The sequence below is a fragment of the Poeciliopsis prolifica genome, unplaced genomic scaffold (assembly GCF_027474105.1).
Source record: "Poeciliopsis prolifica strain line A6 unplaced genomic scaffold, Auburn_PproV2 SCAFFOLD084, whole genome shotgun sequence".
Taxonomy (NCBI): Eukaryota; Metazoa; Chordata; class Actinopteri; order Cyprinodontiformes; family Poeciliidae; genus Poeciliopsis; species Poeciliopsis prolifica.
This window is the reverse complement of record NW_026562459.1, coordinates 1,307,672-1,328,318: the sequence shown is the minus strand read 5'-3', so window position 1 is coordinate 1,328,318 and position 20,647 is coordinate 1,307,672. Positions and strand designations below refer to the sequence as shown.

General features: G+C 38.5%; 2 protein-coding genes across 8 annotated transcripts in view; both read left to right on the top strand.

The window, feature by feature from the left end:
- The window catches only part of LOC129353113 (disco-interacting protein 2 homolog C), a 127,552-nt gene that overhangs the window by 61,764 nt on the left and 45,141 nt on the right, over nt 1-20,647 (top strand). For 6 of the 7 annotated variants that reach the window (XM_055022333.1, XM_055022332.1, XM_055022330.1 and 3 more), the window contains exons 2-3: nt 7,666-7,737; nt 19,447-19,557. In XM_055022333.1, the coding sequence (XP_054878308.1) occupies nt 7,666-7,737; nt 19,447-19,557 (183 nt within the window). Of the gene's footprint in view, nt 1-876; nt 960-7,665; nt 7,738-19,446; nt 19,558-20,647 lie in introns of those variants that run through there. The other variant, XM_055022331.1, reaches the window with a different exon arrangement.
- LOC129353114 (tripartite motif-containing protein 16-like) lies at nt 14,368-16,796 on the top strand. The gene has a single exon (XM_055022335.1). It carries the CDS (start codon nt 14,404-14,406, stop codon nt 16,432-16,434), a length of 2,031 nt encoding a protein of 676 aa, XP_054878310.1. The 5' UTR covers nt 14,368-14,403; the 3' UTR covers nt 16,435-16,796.

The following is a 20,647-nucleotide window of genomic DNA, read 5'->3' as shown; positions in this document are numbered from 1 at the left end:
AATGAATCTAAAGAAAATCTGTTGCCTTCAAGCTTCTTTCCTATACTTTATGTTGTACATTTAGAGAAAACCGCCCATAAAAGACAAGCTTCCTTCGCTTTGATGCAGAGATGTTGTGGTCGCTCATGTGACATAGCAGTTAAAGTGGTTGATCTTGACGTATTCGTCACTGTCTGCTTGAGTTCAGCTGTCAGACAGATGTCTTCTCTGTTCTTTGGTTGGTTCAGACCATTAAAACCTGCCGAAAAAAAAACCCTATTCAGTTCTACGTTTACATCCGTCAGCCTAACGATACCACGGATTACACTTGTCCTGGTTGATGGTTATTGAGCAAACAAAAGAGACGGGAATCAAACTTCCTGAGGGAGCATGCATGCTTTCGCTCGCCTCCCTGTGAAGTCGGCCAACAAACAAACTAATTTGTTTGCTTTCCTGACGTCACCAGGCTGCGAGTTTGGGCAGGCGGAGCTTTTTGTTTTAGCCTAACACACAACACTTTGAACTCAGGTGTCGGTGAAGCAGCTGCCAGCAAATCGGCTGCAAAGTGTGCATGTGAGCGTGCACGAGAGAGTGTGTGAGCGTGCACGAGAGAGTGTGTGAGTGTGCACGAGAGAGTGTGTGAGCGTGCACGAGAGAGTGTGTGAGCGTGCACGAGAGAGTGTGTGAGCGTGCACGAGAGAGTGTGTGAGTGTGCACGCGTGTGTTTGTGTTAACAACAAAAGCAGCAGCAAAATATCATCTGCTACCTTCAGCCTTTTGTATTCAGAGCAGCTGGAGCCGCTCCTCTCACTCTGAGTGTGTGTTTAATTAGGAAAGTGTGTGTGTGTGTGTGTGTGTGTGTGTGTGTGTGTGTGTGGGTGTGTGTGTCGATGGGGAATGAGCAACCTGTTGTCACGAGAGGCGAGAAAGTTGTTTTTTCTTCTTTTTTTTAAACTCCTAATCACTCAGAATTATGCTTGGTGAGTAATTTTCGATCTGTTTTATGAAAAGTTTAAAAGAAATTTCATAAAAATTATTGCTTTTCTTTTCTTGTTGCTCTCATTTCTTTCATGTTTCTGGAAGTTTCAGTCTCTGCTTTCATCTGAGCCGGGTTTATTTTTCTGTGATGTCATGCTGGCCTGCTGACCCTGTTTTTAGAGTTGCAGGATGATCCTCGCAGCTGTTTCTGGATAAACAGAGGATGTTAGCGCAGCGTGCCGACGTAGGTGTGTGGAAACCCCTCACTGAGAGGCAGTTTCAACTCCTTAAAATTACTCTATTTAAACTATTCAGAAGCACTTGCACTTCACTGAAAGGGAAACAAATAAATGCAGCTGTTGGATCCAGTTTTCTGTGTATTTGTAGCTACTGTTTACATTAAAAATCTTTGTCTATATTTCGCTAATATTGAAAAAGTACAAATATGGAATTGCAGTGTTTCCATTAAACAGGAAATTAAATTAAGATCACACGTGAATAAGCTTGTTCACTAGATAAAAATTATGTCTGCGACTGATATCTTCAGTCCCCTTAGACTTAGGAGCGATATATGGGCTGTTTTGGGGAAATTGTAGTCGGCCATTTTATACAGTAGCCTTGGATTATACACTTTGTAAGGACACACATATTTTTACAAACTGTGTAATATTGAGAGCTGCACAAAACAGCAAAAACAAACTATAAACCACAAAAAACACAACTTCCTGTTGCCTTCTTTGGCGTTTCTGCCAGTAGTAACATCCAGCTGTTGATCATGTGACTCGTTTGATGCGAAAACATTTAAGAATCCACCTCATCCAAAACCTTTTTACCAGAAACATTGGTTTTTTAAAAATCGGTGTGTTTCCATGAAGCAAATTTATTTTCGTAATTTAAATTTGCACAACTTTATGGTTAATAGAAATGCAGCGAGTGTCAAAGATCATTGACCAGAATCAGTGTGACACTGTTACAATATTGTGATAAAGTCTTGAGATAAATAATATTGTTGTTTTGAGATCATTTTGAAGTAATATAATGGTAATAATGGCACAATAATGCAAGGACACGTTCTCAAAGAAGAATAAAATTTAAATGCTAATGAGAATTTAACACTAGAACTGGAAGATATTTTTAATATGCAAGATAAACAAGTGAAACAACAGAAGCAATAAATGAAACTCATTATTTAAAACCTTAATTTGAGACCAAATCACAGACTTTTGGTAGAAAAGAGAAAAACAATAAACTATGCCAATGGAAAGAATTAAGCTTGTGTTATGCAATTTATTGATTTTATTGTTACAACCTAGTCTATAGCAACAGGTGGGGAAGGGGAAAGAATATCCGAGTCCTTCAGATTCTTTCTCTGACATATTCAAGAAAAACTTTACCAATAGTTTGTTTGCCTGGAAAATTTAAAAGTGGTGTCTGAAAATAATTTGTTTTGAGCCATAAATTTAAGCTGAAAACCAGAGACTGTGGCCAACCAAGCAGATTAATTTGAGCAGAAACTTCAGTTCCTCTGGTTTCGTTCATGTTGTTCATCAGCTGCCATGTTTCATGCTGGACTTAATGGATTCTTTCTGCTCGTGAATGAGCTGACCGCTCTAATAAAGCCGCGCGTTGCAGACAGATTCATTTCCTCGCTGCTTTCATGAGGTCAAACCCAAACCGAGACGCTAAGTCCTCCATCCTCACCTTCGTACTGGAGCCTGGTTAACGGTTCCGGTTCTCCAGATGTGAGTCGTAAATCATTTGAAGTCAGAATTACGGCCCAGCTTTTGTACTGTGTTTATGATTGCGTAAATACGGCATGAGAAATGATGGCTACATGCTCCGGCGTTGAACTCTAAACCTGGTGCTTTAACGCCTGGGTTAGACTCTGGGTTTTTGAGCGACTCTTGATTCAGGAGTTGTCTGTTCATCTGAAACAGACTCTATCTGAGCTCTTTTCTCCTGCCTGTGTGACGTTCAGTCCTGACTCAGCTTGTTGTTTCTCTAAACACCTGCTGCTTCCAACCGCCATCGGATCCTGAGGTGTGTTTATGTTTTCCTTTCCCTCATTCCTCAGGGAGTCCTTGGCTTTTTCCTCCAGGCTCCTGTGGGACTTAAATTATACTTTTTATGTGAGAAACCTCAACTTTTGTTCTCCTTAGTGTTAATAGTCAAGACTCTTTGAAATAATTAAACCTCACAATTAGCAATAAATCAATTAATGACACTATGAATGAAAAGTAGATCCAGTGATAGTTTGTTTGTGCTAACAGCTACTTAGCCTGTATTATAGCTGTATTATATTATTTTAAAAGCTACTTTGGCTACAGAGACTTAACAAGGCAATTTTATTATTGTTGTTTTTATATTTAAAAGGTTTTCCAGTTCCAGTGTTAAATATTTTGTAGAAATTATTTCAAAATGACTATATTATTGTGTTACACAATAATTTAGAATTGTGTTAAGCCTAGAAAAGATAAAAAAGTATCCTTTTTTTGTAAATAAAATGGGTAAATATAGAAAAAGCATTTCTTCACTCTGTTGTTGCTTTTGACAATGCTTTTCATATTTCAGGAGAGGTTTTACATTTGTTTGGCGTGCCACCATATAAATCTTGTTTTTCATTTTCAGAAACTAACCCACTTTAAGATGTCGCACTGTGCAAGCTCAATATCATAAAAATTTTATTACAGTAATTCTTTTAATACTGTAAGATGCGAGATTTATGCTTTTTTTTTTTTGCCACAGCAGGATCTCGTCACAAACATCCTGCAGAGACAGCAGGCTCTGTTATGGAGGATCCATTTATGACATCCAGCCTGTTAAAGGATGGATGGAAATGCAGGCCCAGGTTTTTAAATGTTTCACTTCTTGGCTGACATGTTTGGTTTGATTCTGAACCAAAAACTCTTAATAACGTTTGAACTAAAAAATAACATTCACTACTAAAAATATCAACTTTGATTCAAAACCTCATTGCAACCTGTTTTCCGTTCCTTTCGTTGTCAAGTTGCCGCTGCACAACATAAACAGCGGAAGTTCTCCCGTCAAAATAAAAGCATTAATTCAAAAACCGGAAGTCAACTAACAAAATAAAGGCAATAAGCGCTAAAAAGGAACACAACAAATAAGTTGGGGTTATTTACAAACTGCTACTTTTACTCAAGTCCAGTTTTTGGATACTCTGCCCATGTCTGAGAAAATAATGATTAATAAACATAAACCCGTTCAGAACCGACGTTTCTCATGTGAAAACATCAGAATGAAGTTTATTCTTTAAGAGCAACACAGATACAAAACTCCCAGCCTCCATCTTCCCCTCCTGGTTTTAATTTTCTCCATTCACCTTTTCCCTGGTATCTCTCATGTCTCTCATGTCTCCAGCGTGTTTGCTGCTGTTGCCGCCGTCTCTCTTTCCTGCTTCTCTCTCTCTGTATATGGTCATAAAATCTCAGCTGGCTGTTTCAACACAAACCAGCTTCCCACACTCACATTCTTCTGCACCAGGACGGTTGTTTAGCTGAGAAACGGTACACCCAGGGTGTGAGTGTTTGCAGAGCAAGTCTCCTGTCTCAACTTCAGTAAAATGATGATCATTTCTGTTCATATCTTGCTGATCTTTACTCATCTGGATTCAGGATGTCAAACTGATGCAGAAACTAGCAGCAGGGTTTTTTTGATGCGATGTTGGCGGATAAAAATCTTTTATCGTTTCCAATTCTCTTCCCCATCTGGAGAAAATAAATGCTGATTTCTGCAAGGTCTGTAGAGAAGCATGAACATATTTTTTTATATATATTTCCATGTCTGGCTTGGGATGACAAAAGAAATAAAAGTATTTATTAGGGGTTGCAGTTTTCTGGCTGATCACAGAAAATAATTCTGATTTTGGGCATCAACAGTCTTTAAGGTTTTATATTAGGGTTGCAATTAATGATTCATTTCAGTAATTGATTCGTCTGGCGTTGAATCTGATAAATTTTTTTCATATGATAGATAAGATCATTGTGAAGACTTCCTTAGGGGGGAGTTGCAGAAAGAGCTGGAGTTTCTTAAAGAGACAGAGACCCAATTTCCAGGCATTTAATTGGGAAGTAAAATCTCTGTATAGCATTTTGTGACATCTGAAGGTGACATAGATACTTGATTGTGCTATAAAATGACACAATGTGCCTGGAAAACTCATAAAGCTGCCCTTTTGAGGCAGCTTGTAAACTGTAACTGATCTGAAACCAGTTACCAGTTTCCTCCTGAACCAGTTAACCAGAGACTGGGAGAAGTCCAGACCTGCAGCTTCTCTTTTTTCCCTCCTCATCTCTGCAGGGCCTTAGATTCCCTATCGGAGATGCTAATTACCGGCTTCGTGCCACCAAACGCTCGCTTGTTCCCTGCAGCGACGGCGGCGTGGATGACGATGGGATTGCTGATCCGAGCCAGTTAGTCGTGTTTCTGTGTGTTTAAGAAGGATTTGTCAGGTCAGCCGAGCGAACGGCTTATTTTCCGTGTTGGACAGATCTGCTGCCGGTTTAGTGTCACTTCGCTCTCATTTATCCGTCCCTCACTGCTTAAATCAGACTGAGCTCCTCACTGTCTGCTCTGCTCTCTTTCAGCAGCACAAATCTTTTCTCTTGTCAGTTTTAGTTCTTAGAAATAATCAGGCAATTCTTACTTTCTTTAAAGAAACCTCAATAAACAGCCATGGATAATCACTGATCATCTATTTGGCCATCAAATGTGCTTATTATCAAATTAAATGTGACATAAAGTACCAAACAAATGAACCAAAGAACCCAAACTTAAGCCCACATTTTCCAGTATTTCCTGATCAAATAAAAAAAATGAATTCCTCTTTATTTGTTTTGGTTTAAACAGATAAAAACAAGTTTAATATTTTGTATTTTTTTCTACACTGCAGCTTTAAAACGTGCATGTTTAACATTCACAACAGCTGCTTTCCGCTTCAGGGCTTCTCTTCCTTTCTTGACTGTCTTATTTTTTTAATTCTTGCACATTGAATTCAAATTTCTCTGCAGCTGCTGACTCAGCAAGAACCTTTCTATAACATCCGGATTCATCAGATTTGGGAGTTGCAGGTTTTCTGCAGGCTGCTGCTGACTTCCCCGTCTTTTATCATAACATTGACAGAGTAATATTTAAAAAAAATATTTACTTCTTCTGTGTGCCTTATGTATTTACAGATGTTTATGCGTGCAGCTTCTGGACAAATAATAGATTGTCTGTATGCTGCAGTGCATCATGGGAGTACAGTGAAGACAGTAGACTGACTGGAAACTTCTGTCGGTTGAAGTTTTCAGTCATTTCCATACAACGTTTAACATTTTAAACCGCTGCCAATCCGTCCTGGACGTCCGAGCAAAGGAGAAAAACTCTTCAAAAACAAAATGGAGCATTGAAATTTGACTATAAATTTAATGATCAATGACCTTTAGAGTTGAGATGTTTAACTATAAGCAGAGTTCATTGCTTGGGAGAAAACCAAACTCATACAAGCTGTCAACCATGGTGCAAACTGGTTGAGGATAATCACTGGACTGAAATGGTCTAGTCAAAGTCTCGGCCTGATCAAAATGCTGTGGGAACTTTAAAAGAGCTGTGCAGAAACAAGTATCTGCAACTTTAAATGAGCTGAAGCAACATGACACCTGCTTTTTGTTCAAAAATTGAGCCAATGTCGTTATCCGATATTAATACGGCTGTTATAGCCGATATTTATGGATATTTTTTCCTACACTTGTAACTCCATATAAAAGCGACCACAGTGCCTACTTTACTTCTCCACGTTTGTTAAACACACAGGAATCCTGCGTTGCATAACTATCGATGTCACACGACTGAAAATATCCCACAAATTTTCTAATTTCCCATTGGGACCAATAAAATATTTCTGAATTGAACTGAATGAACAACTATAAACACAAAATGGAAATAAACATTGGTGGTTTGTAGTGGCCCAGTTTTACTTATCGTTTGACCCATTTCATTATTACATACCTACCTGGATGGCAAATTGTCCCTGAAATTATTGCTGCGAACGATAATATTGTCACTTTGAGACCATTTTCAGCCAATGAAACTCATTTTCCCAGCATGCTTCAGTAAATTTCCTTTTAAGATTGTTCTTTACCCCAATATTTGCTCTGCTGCTGTAAAGAAACCCTGTTAGGTTTAAAATGTTCTCTTCATTTCTTAAAAACACTTGTTGTTGTTGTTCTCTAAAACTCTCCAAACTTCTGCTGCTGTTGTTTTGTGAAGGTTTGTTGAGCATATTTTCAATAATCTGTGCGATTGGATTCAGATGTGCGTCGTTCTGTTTGGAAATCTGCTGATTTGTCACTCGATCAGCAGCTTTGAGCTGAATTAAATGCACCTGTAATAATTCACATCCCAGTTCTCCTGCAAACGAACAGCACCATCTGGTTTCTGTTGGGGAAAATCAACATGTTTGAACCCAGAGTGTTTTCTCTTCAAAAGTCTGAACTCGGTTGAATTTTTCTTTGAGTCATTGTTTCTTTTTCCTAATGAGTTTTATGAGTGAAATTTGAGGAATGTTTTTCCTGCAACTTTTTATGACCTTAAGTAAACTTGAAGTCGTGTTAATCTGAACCAGGAAGTGTTGGTTTGATTTAATCTGCATAGTTAAAGGGATTTGATGATTTAAGGAAAGTGATCGCCCTTCTTTTTCTCTTCCAGGTGACATCACACAGAAGGGCTATGAAAAGAAGCGATCCAAGCTGATTGGAGCCTATTTCCCCCAAACTCCAGGTAAAACAAACTTTATCTCTTCTGCTGTTGCTGCTGTTCTGATATGTGCTTTAAGTTTGGGTTAAAAACTGCAGAAAATTACGATAAATTATTTAATGAGTCACTTTATGACCATGGCAACAGTTGCCCCCTGCTGTTGCTAATGCAGTTTCCATCAGTGCTAGCTTATGGTTGCTAACACCAAAGTTGTTTCTTTTGGAGTTTATGGGACATAAAGTGTAGTGTGAAAAGTTTGTGCACACCTTCAGGTTAACTTTATTTTTTTTTGCACCAGAATGTTTCAGAAAAGTTAACAATAGCCTGAGTAAGAAGAAGTAGAAGAAAATCTATTCAAACAAACATGATCCACTATGAAAAAGTAATAAGACAAATAACTACTTTTAGCAAATTTTCGTAAAAATAGCCCCATTGGAGGGTTTTAGAAGTTAGTGGGTGTTTTTACATAATAATATGGTAAAATTGGTTAGATTGATGCCCAAAATTGCAACATTTCTTACATTTTTGCTGCTTCACTGGATCAAACCAACCTGTTCCCCTTCTCACCTGCGGGGGCGCTGCACCAAGAGCCACTGAAGGAAACAACACAAAACCCTCCAGAGAAGAAACTGAACGCAACTTTCTTCCTCGCCAAATGTAAAGAAAAATAGAGTAGCGTCATATTTTAGCTGGTGGAGGATTCTCTGTTGTTAGAAAAAAAAAATCACAGACCATTCCTCTTTCATGTTTGTGAAGGTTGTATTTACGCAGACTGCCCTGCACTGTAGTCCACTTCCTGCTTTTGGGTTTGGACCAGAATTTCTTCTAGTAGAAAGCAGAGTTTTTAGGCCATGAATCGGCCACCATCTTGTTGAAGAATGATGCTCTGCAGTTGTTTCCCATATGGATGAGGAGTCACACGTTCCAAAACGTTCAACTTTTATCCCTAAGAAATACAGTAAATACTGTTTTTAAAGCTTCATTGTGTCTTTATGTTGGGTATAATTCTCTCTTTTTCAACTCTTTGTTGATGTGAATAATTTAAATGTCACAAAAAAGCAAAAACAGGAAAAAAGGAGAGATTAATTTATTTTCATAAGTGCCAATAATCTGTACAAGCCCACATAAAGCCCTGATTATTGTTCTGCTGTGGTACGTTTTATTTGAATGTTTTATTTAAAAACAAAATGCCCTGCTGTGCAAATGTTGAGTCATAGCAAAGAAACTAATTTGTCTGAGAATAATCAGGAAGTGGACATAAAGTAAGTCAAATAATGTGAGTCAAACTTTAAAAAACCTTCAGAAAAGCAGGAGAAAATCAGGTTAAAGGTCACAGGAAAGTAAGGAAGCAAAATATTTTAAAATTCAAAAAATAATTTTGCTGATTAATTCTTGGCTCCTCATTTACTGGGTCAATAAACTCAACACACTATTCTGCTGCTGAATGTCGTAAATATTGAAAAATCAGCTGTTGTGTAGCTTTAAAAGCAGTTGACTGAAGTGGCCAGAAGAGGGTGCTACATCACCCTTCTCTTACTCCCAGTTGACTTGCGCAGAAATGTTGATCTCGCGTCAATCTTGGTTGTCAAACTTGAATGTTTTCCATGTGCTGCAAAAATAAAAGTTTACTTTGATAAAAACCTGAAGGAAACAACAAAGCTAATTTATTTATACGATCAAATCAATCAAGTCTTCAATCTTTGACTTTGATCTACATGTGGTATCATTCCTGTTACCATTTACATGTTTATCTACCTTTTATTTTGACCTACTTTCTGGTTGCTGTTGTTCGTAGACCAGTAATAACTGGTTGACCGCTGGGAAACTCTTACTGGTTCTAGTTACCAACAGTTACCAGGAATAAAATCACAGATGGAAGTGAGTCAACACTGTGTGACTGATCCAGCTGGTTGATTACCTTCATATTTACTTTGCAATTATACAGCGACACTGAACGACCTTTTTATTTACAAAAATGAGTAATGTCATTCTTGCGGGAAAGAACGTCAAGGTTTCCCGAAAGTAACCAGTTGGTCCAGATTCCTTGGATTGTTCTATGAAGCAACAGTCAGAGGAATTAAATCTGTCTCAACTACTATAAGTGAGGCATAGAAGTTGTATAATGAGAAAACATCTGTTTTCTTGTTGTATAACAGTCGTAAATATTTAAACATATTTACTCTGCGGAAATTCATGGGAACTTTTTAGGCGGCTTTGAGAATCATGGCCCAAATACCAACATTTTTACCTTTTTCCTTTATTTTACTGATAATAATTAGACATTTTGTCAGTATAATAACTTTTATTAATAAGTACATCAATTATTCAAACATGTTTTTATTGAAAGAGCCAGTATTTCCCGACTTTCAGTGAAATCACCACAGGGTCCCAGTGTTGTGACCAGCAGTGGAGTTTCAATACCACATGTTCAAACATTCAGTATTTTCGAACCATAAATGTTGCTTATGTAGTTTATTAGCTAATAAACTGTAAATTATATTCTATTTCCTTTTATATTGGTTGTGAACCAGGACTTACACAATTCTAACATATTTTGAAGCCTCACACCAGCAAATTCTCATACTTTGCACCAATTACGTTACCCAAAATGCAAACGGTCACAGACTGATGCAAGCGTAGACAAAAAAAGACTTGTATGGCAACAGATTGTTCACTCGCATACAGAGAAAAACATTCATGTAAAGAGGTAGGATCATCTCTTCATGAGAAAGATGGCAGAGGTGCAGCATATCTTAAGTCATCTACTAAAAATGTATTTTTTTCTATCTTTCTGCAGGTGTAGAAGAAAACTTTATGGGTGTTGATGTGTATTCTCTCTCCTTCTCTCCCAATCAATTGAATTTACTTGTTTAGCACATTTCAGCAACAAGCATTTCAAAGTACTTTATGTCATACAAACACAAAGTCACCATTTGAAAAAAACATTTATCGAGTGCCATCATCAAAAGCATCAATACGCATTAAATACGTTCCTTTTATTATGGTCCAAAAACATAACTGAACAGTTGGGTTTCTAGTCCAGATTTAAAGGAACTTGGTGTTCTCTCCTTTATTTCCATTTAAACCTTTTTCCCACTTTTTTCCCCTTCCTTTCTATTCCACCTCTGTGTTCATTAGACCCAAAGCAATTTCTAATGTAGTTTCATGTATACCAAGCTTGTGAAAGTAAATCTGTTGGGATTAAACACACAGTAATCCTGACATTATTTTGTATTATATCACAATACATATCGCAGGATTAGAAAAAATCTCTATTAGTTTATCCCAATATCATACAGCCCTAATTTGGACCTCAAATCAAATTCTAAGAACCTCTTTCTTTCTCGTAGAAATTGTTTACTGCACATGTGAAACCACGTTTACTTCCAGTAGAGTATGAGTATATAAAAGAAAATTACTTTCAAATGTTTGTTGTCGCAGTAGTGGAAAACTGGTCCAAATTAAGGCCTGGTTGGTATGTAGACCACTTGGTACCCACAAAGAGGCAGATCCAGAAAAATGAGATCTACAACAGTTTGAATCGTCAAAGGGGCAAAATGGCCGCCAACAGAATCGATATACTGATGATACTGAAGCTGTCATTAGCTTATTGAAGCTGATAAATCATCACCAGCTGACTAGTTTTTCTAATACACCACAGATGGACGCTGTTGAGTCTATGAGGAATGTAGACGTCCATTTCACAGCCGAGGTGGTTTGAAGTTTGAGGTCAAAGTAGCACCATCAGAGCCATGAATGGAAAACAGTCTCCTCTGTCTGTGTGCGTAAAATACAGTCAGAGAAGAGGGCATGTTGTCTTCGAGTTTGGGAATCTCAGGAAGTGCTTTGTGTTCAGGAATGAGGTGAGTGGGAGGGAAAAAATGGTTGGTATTTACACTGAAACCATGTTGGGGGTCCCAAATTTGCTTTGAGGGGGCGGATGACTCAAACATCTTCCATGAACACAACCACACAACACAGAGGGATGTTTCCATCACTTCAAAGAACATTACAATGCTTGGACAAACCACACATCTAACCAAAACCTTCAGCGAAACTTCCTCCTCAGGCCCTTTATCTTCTGAGTATCAACAAACCCAGACAGATTATTGTTAAGATTAAAAAAACTTAATTTATCCCAAATGAAGAAATAAAGGAGCCAAAGGAGTGTTGTGTATGAATTTGTGCTTGAATTTAGGATTAAAAAGTTTACATGTTTGAATTTTGGACTTGAGAAAATTAACAAGGAAGAAATTATCAAAGCTCATTTTAAAGATCCAAAGAAAAAAATATTGAAATGAGGGATGACTCAAACCTGACAGGTCAAAATAGCAGACCTTTCTTTTCCACCAAAAAGCTTAGGTTTGCAAGACGGATGTCCTGAAAAAAATGCCTCGTCTGACACATTTATAAGCCAACAACAGTCCACCGAACAAATTTTGGACTGGACATGGAAACTCTGCTCAGCAACAACATGAAGAGGATGATCTGGGTCCAGAACAGAAATTTGATTAACTGGCAATAAACCCTTACGGTTAAGTGGATCAAAGGCTTTCTAATGGCCTCTCTTTAGAAACCCTCTACAGTTTAGCTCTTCCATTCTCCATTTTCTCAAAGTAAACTGTGTTTTAAGAGGTGTAGTCTTTCAAAAATGTAAATTACACTGAATGTGGACAGCTATTGAGAACAAAATAGCAGGATAGTCGTTGGTTTGTCCTTGGTCAGTATGATATTGTGGGTTTCCTCTTTGTGAGTGAGGTCTAAAAATATATTATAATTGCATGTACTGTGATCTGAGAGGATGTGAGCACTCCACTGGTTTCCTGCTCTAATTTCCAGTCCTTGGCATGTTCCATGTGTAAATAGCTGCTAAGCTAGGTGGACCAGTTTTACCAGTGGCTCAATGCCATTCTCCAACATTTTGCACCCTACAACAGCCACAGTGTTTGTTTCTAATACTTTATTTCTGTTTCCAGAAATTAAATATTTCTGTTGTTCACTTCAGGCTGAGCAGTAACAGATTTTGCATTCATCAACTTGCATTCAGGTTTTAGAAATGGGTTCTTGAAGACCACACTAGTATGTTTGCATACCATCTATACCAAATCTTAAAAGTATATATATTCTTTTTGAACCACAACATACTTTTAATGTGTACTATAATTTTATAAAATAGAAAAAAATTCTGATAAATATGGTCTCACCTCCAAATTATGCGTTCATAATCACATTTCCGCAATTCCATCATCAGCGGAGCAAATCTTTTGTTTAGTGTTTTTATGTGCATTTTCTTAGCTCACTTGGCTTCCCATTAATTAATTTTTCTGGATAAATTCAAAAGAACTAATGAAGAGTATATATCAATTTCTGCAGTAGCTCCAGCCAATTATGGTGTTGATATAGAAGTTTAATGTAACTAACTTTTCTGTTTAGGGCGAGCTCAGCTAACATTTTGGTAGTATTGCACACCACTGTTGGTTCCTCTTATTTTGGTAAAGTTCCAAACTAACACAGTTAAACGTTACAAGAACGAGGATGGACCTTATTGTTTGAAGCCTCCCCTGCCTGATGATGTTTGCATGGTTCTTGCTGTGGTTACATATCCATTGATAAGCCGTAAAAGTGACCTAAGCGTCTAAAAGCAAAAATGCCTCATTTGAAACATTCTTAAGCCTGAAAACGGTTCAAAAAACAATTATGCAGACTGGATACAACAACTCCAGTGACCCACTCAGTAATTGCGTGAAGGGAATAATCTGGCTTAAGGACAGCCATTTGATTTCTTCAAGTCATGAAAGATGGCCACTTCAGCGCAAACATTTTAATTTCAGAAGCATAGTCTTTGAAAAAAAATCTAAATGACACAGAATACAGAAAACTATTGAGAAAAAACGTAGCTAGCCAGTATGATGTTGAGGGTTGTCTCTTTGTCAGGGAGTTTTAAAAATACATTACAATTGCATGAGCACTACACTGGTTTCCTGCTCTAATTCCGGTCCTTGGCACATTCCATGTCTACATAGCTGCTAGGTTGTGTTCACCAGCTACATTCTGTATCCACATCCCTGTGACAGACGTGAAGCTGCCATGTAGCATCTCCACCCAGCCCTCTGACCACCAACAGCAGGCAAGATGGGTGAAGTGTCACAACAACAGAGATGGTCAGAGCAAGAGTCCGACAACAACTGATTACAGGAAGAACTGTACCTACCTCCATTGTCATCGCTATGACATTTGAGTTGGTCTGTTGCAGCAAAGGGTTTTTAGAGGTTATATTTAGATACATACCATCTTCCCAAATCTCCTTGTATCATGTTCTCTTGATGTTTACATTACTATAAAAAGTTTTTAAAAATCCAGATAAATGTTATCTCACTTCCACACTCATCTGTTCATAATTCTGCTTCACTCAACAGTCATCTAGTTTTTGTCTTTTATAATTGTTTATTTGTTTTCATCAAATGACAATCACTTGTCAACATGACCGGCATTTTCCTTCCATTCTGGTAAAGTCTCATTCTCTTACTGTCAAGCCTTACAGAAACTCTGTCTTGAAGCCACTCCTGCCTCTGGAATGAGGCAGAGCTTGAAATGCCATCCCAGCTCTATATCTCCTGATGAAGTAGAGCAGCTTTAGTCATTTCTCCTCACTAAACTGTCTCACTGTAACTGCGTCTGACACAGAAAATTATGGCTCAAGGGATTCAGCTGGAGCGAGAGAGATTCTGCTGCTCTCTCTGCACCAATCTGCTCAGGGATCCAATGACCATACCTTGTGGTCACAACTTCTGCATGACCTGCATCAACAAACACTTGGACAATGAAGCACCGTCAGGCATCTACAGATGCCCTCAATGCAGTGAGTTCTTCATATCGAGGCCTACCTTGGTTAAAAACAACGTGATAGTACTAGTAGTTGAACAACTGAGGAAGACTGAAGTCCAACCTGAAGTTCCAGCTCTATACCGCGATACTGACTCTACAAATGTGGCTTGTGATTTTTGCTCCGAGAGGAAGGTGAAAGCTGTAAAGTCCTGCCTGCAATGTATGGCTTCCTACTGTGCTACACATCTCCAGCCTCACAATGAGGTGCCTCCTTTAAGGAAACACAGGTTAGTGGAACCAACTGCAAGTCTCGAGGAGAGCATCTGTCCTGTGCATCAAGAAGTGATGAAGATGTTCTGCCAGACCGATCAGCGGTGCATCTGTTATCTCTGTGCCAAGGACGGCCACAAAGGCCACAACAAAGTCTCCATGTCTGCTGAAAGGACGGAGAGGCAGAAGGAGCTTCAGGCGATTCAGCAAAAGATACAGCTTAGGATCGCAGAGAAGACGAAAGATGTGAAGACTTGTCAGCAGGCGGAATATGCAGTAAGTCACGCTGCTGATGGTGCACTGAGTACAACTGAACTGGTTTTTACAAAACTCATTGAGAGAATAGAGAAAAAACTCTCTCTTATGAAGGAAAAGATGAATTATCAACAGAACATTGAACTGGATGTTTTTAGAAAAGTTCGGAATAAGGTGGAGGACGAGATTATGGAGTTGAAAAGGAAAGATATTGAACTGGACCAACTGTCCCACACAGAAGACCATGTTCACTTTTTGCTGAAATATCCGTCACTGTCTCGTCTCAGTGTCCCTAAAGAACAGCCAAGCATCAGGATCCGCCGCCAGCGTTACTTTGATCGAGTTCCTGCTACTGTTTCAGAGGCCAAAATGAGACTGTATAAGGTTCTCGATGAAGAATGTGAAAAGATTCTGCTTGCAATTACTAACTCTACGGCTTTGCCTAAAATGCCTGAACCAAAGCCTGAAGAGAACATCAGGAAGCCCAAACCTAATTTCTATAACACTGTAGAAATTTCCAGACCAGCACAGAGACAGACCACCACTCAGTTCATGCAAGCCAAACTCTTGCAGAACCTTGATAGTACCACACCTTCCAGACCTAGCTATTTAAAACCCCAACTTCCTGAGCCCAGTGGTAACTTAGGACTTCCCAGACAAAAGTTGGAAGACTTACCCAGCAGTGAATACTTTACTGACAACCAGGCTACATTTGAACCAACCAGAAACTCCTTCCCTGAGAGGGGAGATGACAATCCTGATGTTATACCACTAATCGATAGACCGATCAGTCCTGGAAGCGGCATAGGAAATGTTTTAAAAACTAGAGGAAACTTTCTAGAACATGCCTGCCAAATCACACTGAATCCAGACACTGCATTCTCCAAACTATTGCTAACTAAGGAAAACAGAAAAGTAACATTTGTAAGCGAAGAACAGGATTATCCCAACCACCCAGAAAGGTTTGCTTACACCTGGCAGGTCCTGAGTCAACAAAGCCTTTCTGGCCGCTGTTACCTGGAAGTGCAGAGGAGCGGGAAAGGAGTCATGGTGGCGATGGCTTACAAAGGCATCAGCAGAACTGGGACCTTCAGCGACTGCATGTTTGGACAAAACAGCATCTCTTGGGGTCTTGATTGTTTTAAAAACAGTTGCGAATTCAGACACAACAAGAACAAAACTCCCATCCCGGGCACATGGTCCTCCAGAGTGGGAGTTTACCTGGATTATAAAGCTGGTATTCTGTCCTTCTACAGCGTCTCCGAAACCATGACTCTCCTCCACAGAATCCAGACCACATTCACCGAGCCACTCTACGTTGGACTCTGGCTCTCAGATGGCGCAACTGCTGAGATCTGCAAACTAGTGTAGAGCGGAGTTTTCAGGCTTTGGACGTTCAGAACTGAAACTGGGATGTAACCAATAAGTGGTGTATGTGAATAAGTCAGTGCACTGGTGACAATAATGTCTGAAAAATACAGAATGCATCTGTATTTTATAATGACTCTAGTATGTCATTTTGCCTCTTGTGGTGAATTTTTAATTTCATACTTTGAAAGTTTTACTTTATAAAATGGAAAAATCTTTCAAACTATTGTATTAAAACTACACAACTGCTTTTGTGCTTGGAATAGGCCAGCTAAACATTTATTTATTGCTTTTTTGACTGTTAACACTTTTTTGTTTTTCTGTAACTTTTGCTATTTTTTTCTCATAATTTTGAAAATAAAAGACTTGGGCTGCAGCAGAAAATTATAGTTATTCTTTATTTGTTTCTGCATTTGTCAAAAGTTAAATCTGTCCTTTAGCATCTTCATGCTGAAATAGAGATGTTCACACACATAAACTCATGCAGTGAGGAGTATTAACTTCTCTATCAGCACCTCTTTATCTTCCAAAGAGAAGAAAAAGAGGCGCTTTTCCTTGTAAGTGGTTATAAACAGCACATAGTTTATAACAGGAAAGATTCTTTATTACACTTTAATAGTTCAAAACTAATACATTGAATGTAGCATCAAAACCCGGTTTCAGCTCCTCAGAATATGATAAAATACATTAATTATTATCAGTCTTCAGAGATTATTCTGGTTTTTCAGTTTCAAAACAAAACCTTTTCAAAATATCCTTAAATACATCATAGGAATATATAAAGTAAATATATAAAAAGGTAAAACTACATTACATTGTATTCATGTCAACACATTTGGTCATGACTGCAGTGTTAATTTGATCTGGTATACATTAACAAACTGCCCTGTCCTTCTGAACTTCTGTATTTGTGTTCAGCGCACTAATGATTCATTCAGGTTGCTGTTCGGCATTCCTCTCATTGTTGGTCTGGGAAAACCTGAATAATGCAGCCACTATCGCTCAGAGCTTCATAAACTCTAGAAACGTGTTTCAGTCCAGAAGGAATAAAGGCCTGTGGAAAAGTTTGCACAATGAAACTTGAAGCTACTTTTTTCTTGTTTATTGCTAATAAAAATTGCACCCAAACATTTTATTGCCTAAAATGCAATAACATGGCATTCATTTAGTTTGTAGCAAAGGACGAATCTTTAGCTAAAACATGTTTGGCAAAGTTTGTATACTCCAGGTAGCAATTCATCAACTATTGACAATTATTTTAGCAGTCGATTAATCATGATTAATTGTGATTAATTGATTCACTCTGGATGCTTTTTTAAAATTATTATTATTGATTGCTTAGAAGGTACATCATTACATCATGGGAGGTTTATTTATGGCCACTTAACTCTTCATCATAAATATTAATAGCAGCAAATGAACTACTTCCTTGTATTTCTCAGCAGTAGCTATGGTGACATGCAAGGAATGTCACCTGTGTGACAGTCGGAAAATTTTCCCTGCAGAATTCATTCAGGTGCCACAGAGACTTGATGTCATAAATGTAATGAGCTGTGATCACGTGTCAGACTTCTATTCACTGGAAACTTTTTGGCTTTGTTAGATTTGAAACCCTTTGAAACATCCCAGTTTGAGTCAAGATGGCTCTACACAGAAAAAATAAGATAGATCAGTGTACCAGGAAATATTTAACTGCTATTCATTATTTAAAGAGGACATATTATACAAAATTGCATGTTTTTGTACTTGAGTTTCTGCTCCTTCTTAAAACAGCAACCCAAGCGTAATTCTGCCTGTTTTCTAGCAACCCAATTATTGCTCCAGCCCATTTTGATATCTGGTTTTACTGCTGTATGCGCTGTACAATGGCTGCTGGAAAAGATAAGTGTTATGTTGTTGACCCGCCATCCAGAAACCTCTCGCTGCATTCTTGTTGATTGTGCAGGAGGCTCCATGTCTGCTTTTCAAAGATGCATCTGTTCACACTTGCACTCAAATGTTGAGTTGGGGAACATGGATAACAGCAACTTATTTGCATTAAAAGTGACAAGAGGCTCTAAAATAGCTCATTCTGAACTTAGAACTGAGCATACTAAAATGTCATTATTTAAGAATGGTTTTGTGGAAATAATGCAATGAAAATATTTAGTGTCGACCATAGACGTATCCGAAACTTTAAGGCGTAAGTAGATTAGGAGCAGTCTGCTTGCTGAGCATGTTGGATAAGGAAAACTAAGGGCAGCTACTCTGAATCTGGAGAAGAGGGGAATCCGTCCATCCATCCATCCATCCATACATCCATCCATCCATCCATCCATCCATCCATCCATACATCCATCCATACATCCATATATCCAGACTCCCCAGAGGAAACAAGAGAGATGCCTGGTAGTCATTAAACGCTTGGCTAATCAACTTTTAGCTCCTCTCCTGAGCAGCAGCAGCTCTCTGAGGCGCTCTGAGAGCTTTTAATGAAGACGGACGAGGGTGGAAGTGTGAGGCGCGGACGGATGGTTGTAGATCATCAGCGGCTGTGGAGAAGTGGTAGCTGTCAGTTGCAGTTAGGTAGTTATGATCAGACTTATTGATTGGTGTCTGCAGAGGAGTTTTTTCCACATCTGTTTAAACAAAATATTTGAGGGTATCACCACTAAAATAAACGATAATAAAGCACTGCCGTGTTTTTATAACTGACTGGACATTCTTTGGTTTGATATAATTGCATTAGCTTCCAAAGCAATACGAGTTTAAATTCTTTAAATAGTTTGGTTTCCTGGAGCTGTTGCATTCCTTCTGGGGTCCAGAGGACTATTAATAGTTCCTCCAATGACTAATCGTGGATCAGAAAGTTTCGACACCTGACACCAACAGAGAATAATTAAACCTTAAATCCGCATTACACTAATATTTTCTGTTTTTTTTTTCTTTTTTGTATCTCCACCTTTCAGAGTCTAAAACCTGCCAATTGAATCTGTGAATTTTAATAATGTTCATTATCCCACCTGGCTCTTCCAGGAATGGATTCCTCCATGGGCCAGGAGAGGAGAACACCGGTCACCCCCTCCTCATCGTCCCGCTACAACCGCCGGCGGTCGTCGGGCTCCAGAGATGAACGCTACAGATCAGGTAATATGTCTAAAATATTTGTTTCAACTGGGAAACATCTGGACTGCTGCTGCTTTCAGATGAGTTATTTCATTGGTTGCTGTTCAATTATCAAACAAACCCAATTGGTCTGACATTCATAGATCCACTAACATAGAACACAATGATTGAAAACAGTCACTGTTTAATAATCTGGTAATATGACCTCTTTAAAGTTATGCAAAAATTCTAATCGTTCATGTTTTTATGCTTCCTTTTGGGTTTATACTGCTTCTTAAACACCCAGCTGTTTATTACAACAAGTTAGTATTTTATGGCCAGGTATGGCTCCAGTAGGTTTGGTCAGCTGGTTTTACCGTATTGTACAATGGCTTCTGAAAAAGACATTCTTGTTGTTTGTGCAGGAGGCTCTAATTTTGCTTTTCAAAGATTTAGAGCTGGATAATTGTTTTTTTTTTTTTTTTTTTTTGAAGCACTTTGGTTGTTTTCAGAAGCTGTAGATCTGTCAGTGAATCTCATTCAACATAAAATGGTAAATTGGAGCTGGTGACATTTTTGGCTTATATGAAACACCTGGGATACTCTAATTTTGCGCTCAGATGCTAAAGATGAGTTTAATTTTAAGCTTAATTGGATGAAAAAAACTTCTAGGTATCATAAGGAAAGGGAGAATCCACCGGGACATTTTTAACAACAAAGTCACTTCTACGCTCTCTGCAGTGTGTCAACAACAAGACAATAAAAGTTCAATTTAGATTGAAACTACCTCCCTCCTCTACAAAAATACACACACACACGCCAAGTAAACACACATCTGAGAGCTGCTTTCATCCTGACTAATGTCTCACTTATGCCATTATGGAGCAAATGGTCTCTGTATCGTCTGTCGTCGTGTTTGCCTTCTGCAGACAACAGGCTCCTCTCAAACAAACCCAGCTGTGGCTCAATCAGAATGCTTTATCTCGCTGCTAGAAACATTCATTTACAAAACGTCCTCGTCTACTTCTGCCTAAACTTAATCTGGTTGGAAAGCACAAGGCCTCATGGGAGCTGCTGTCAGCCGGGGGATGGTTGTGTACGAAACTCAATGTGAGGAAATGGGAACATGGTG

What these genes read in the sequence shown, in the direction of transcription:
- LOC129353114 (XM_055022335.1), top strand. Translation starts at nt 14,404, where the DNA reads ATGGCTCAAGGGATTCAGCTGGAGCGAGAGAGATTCTGCTGCTCTCTC.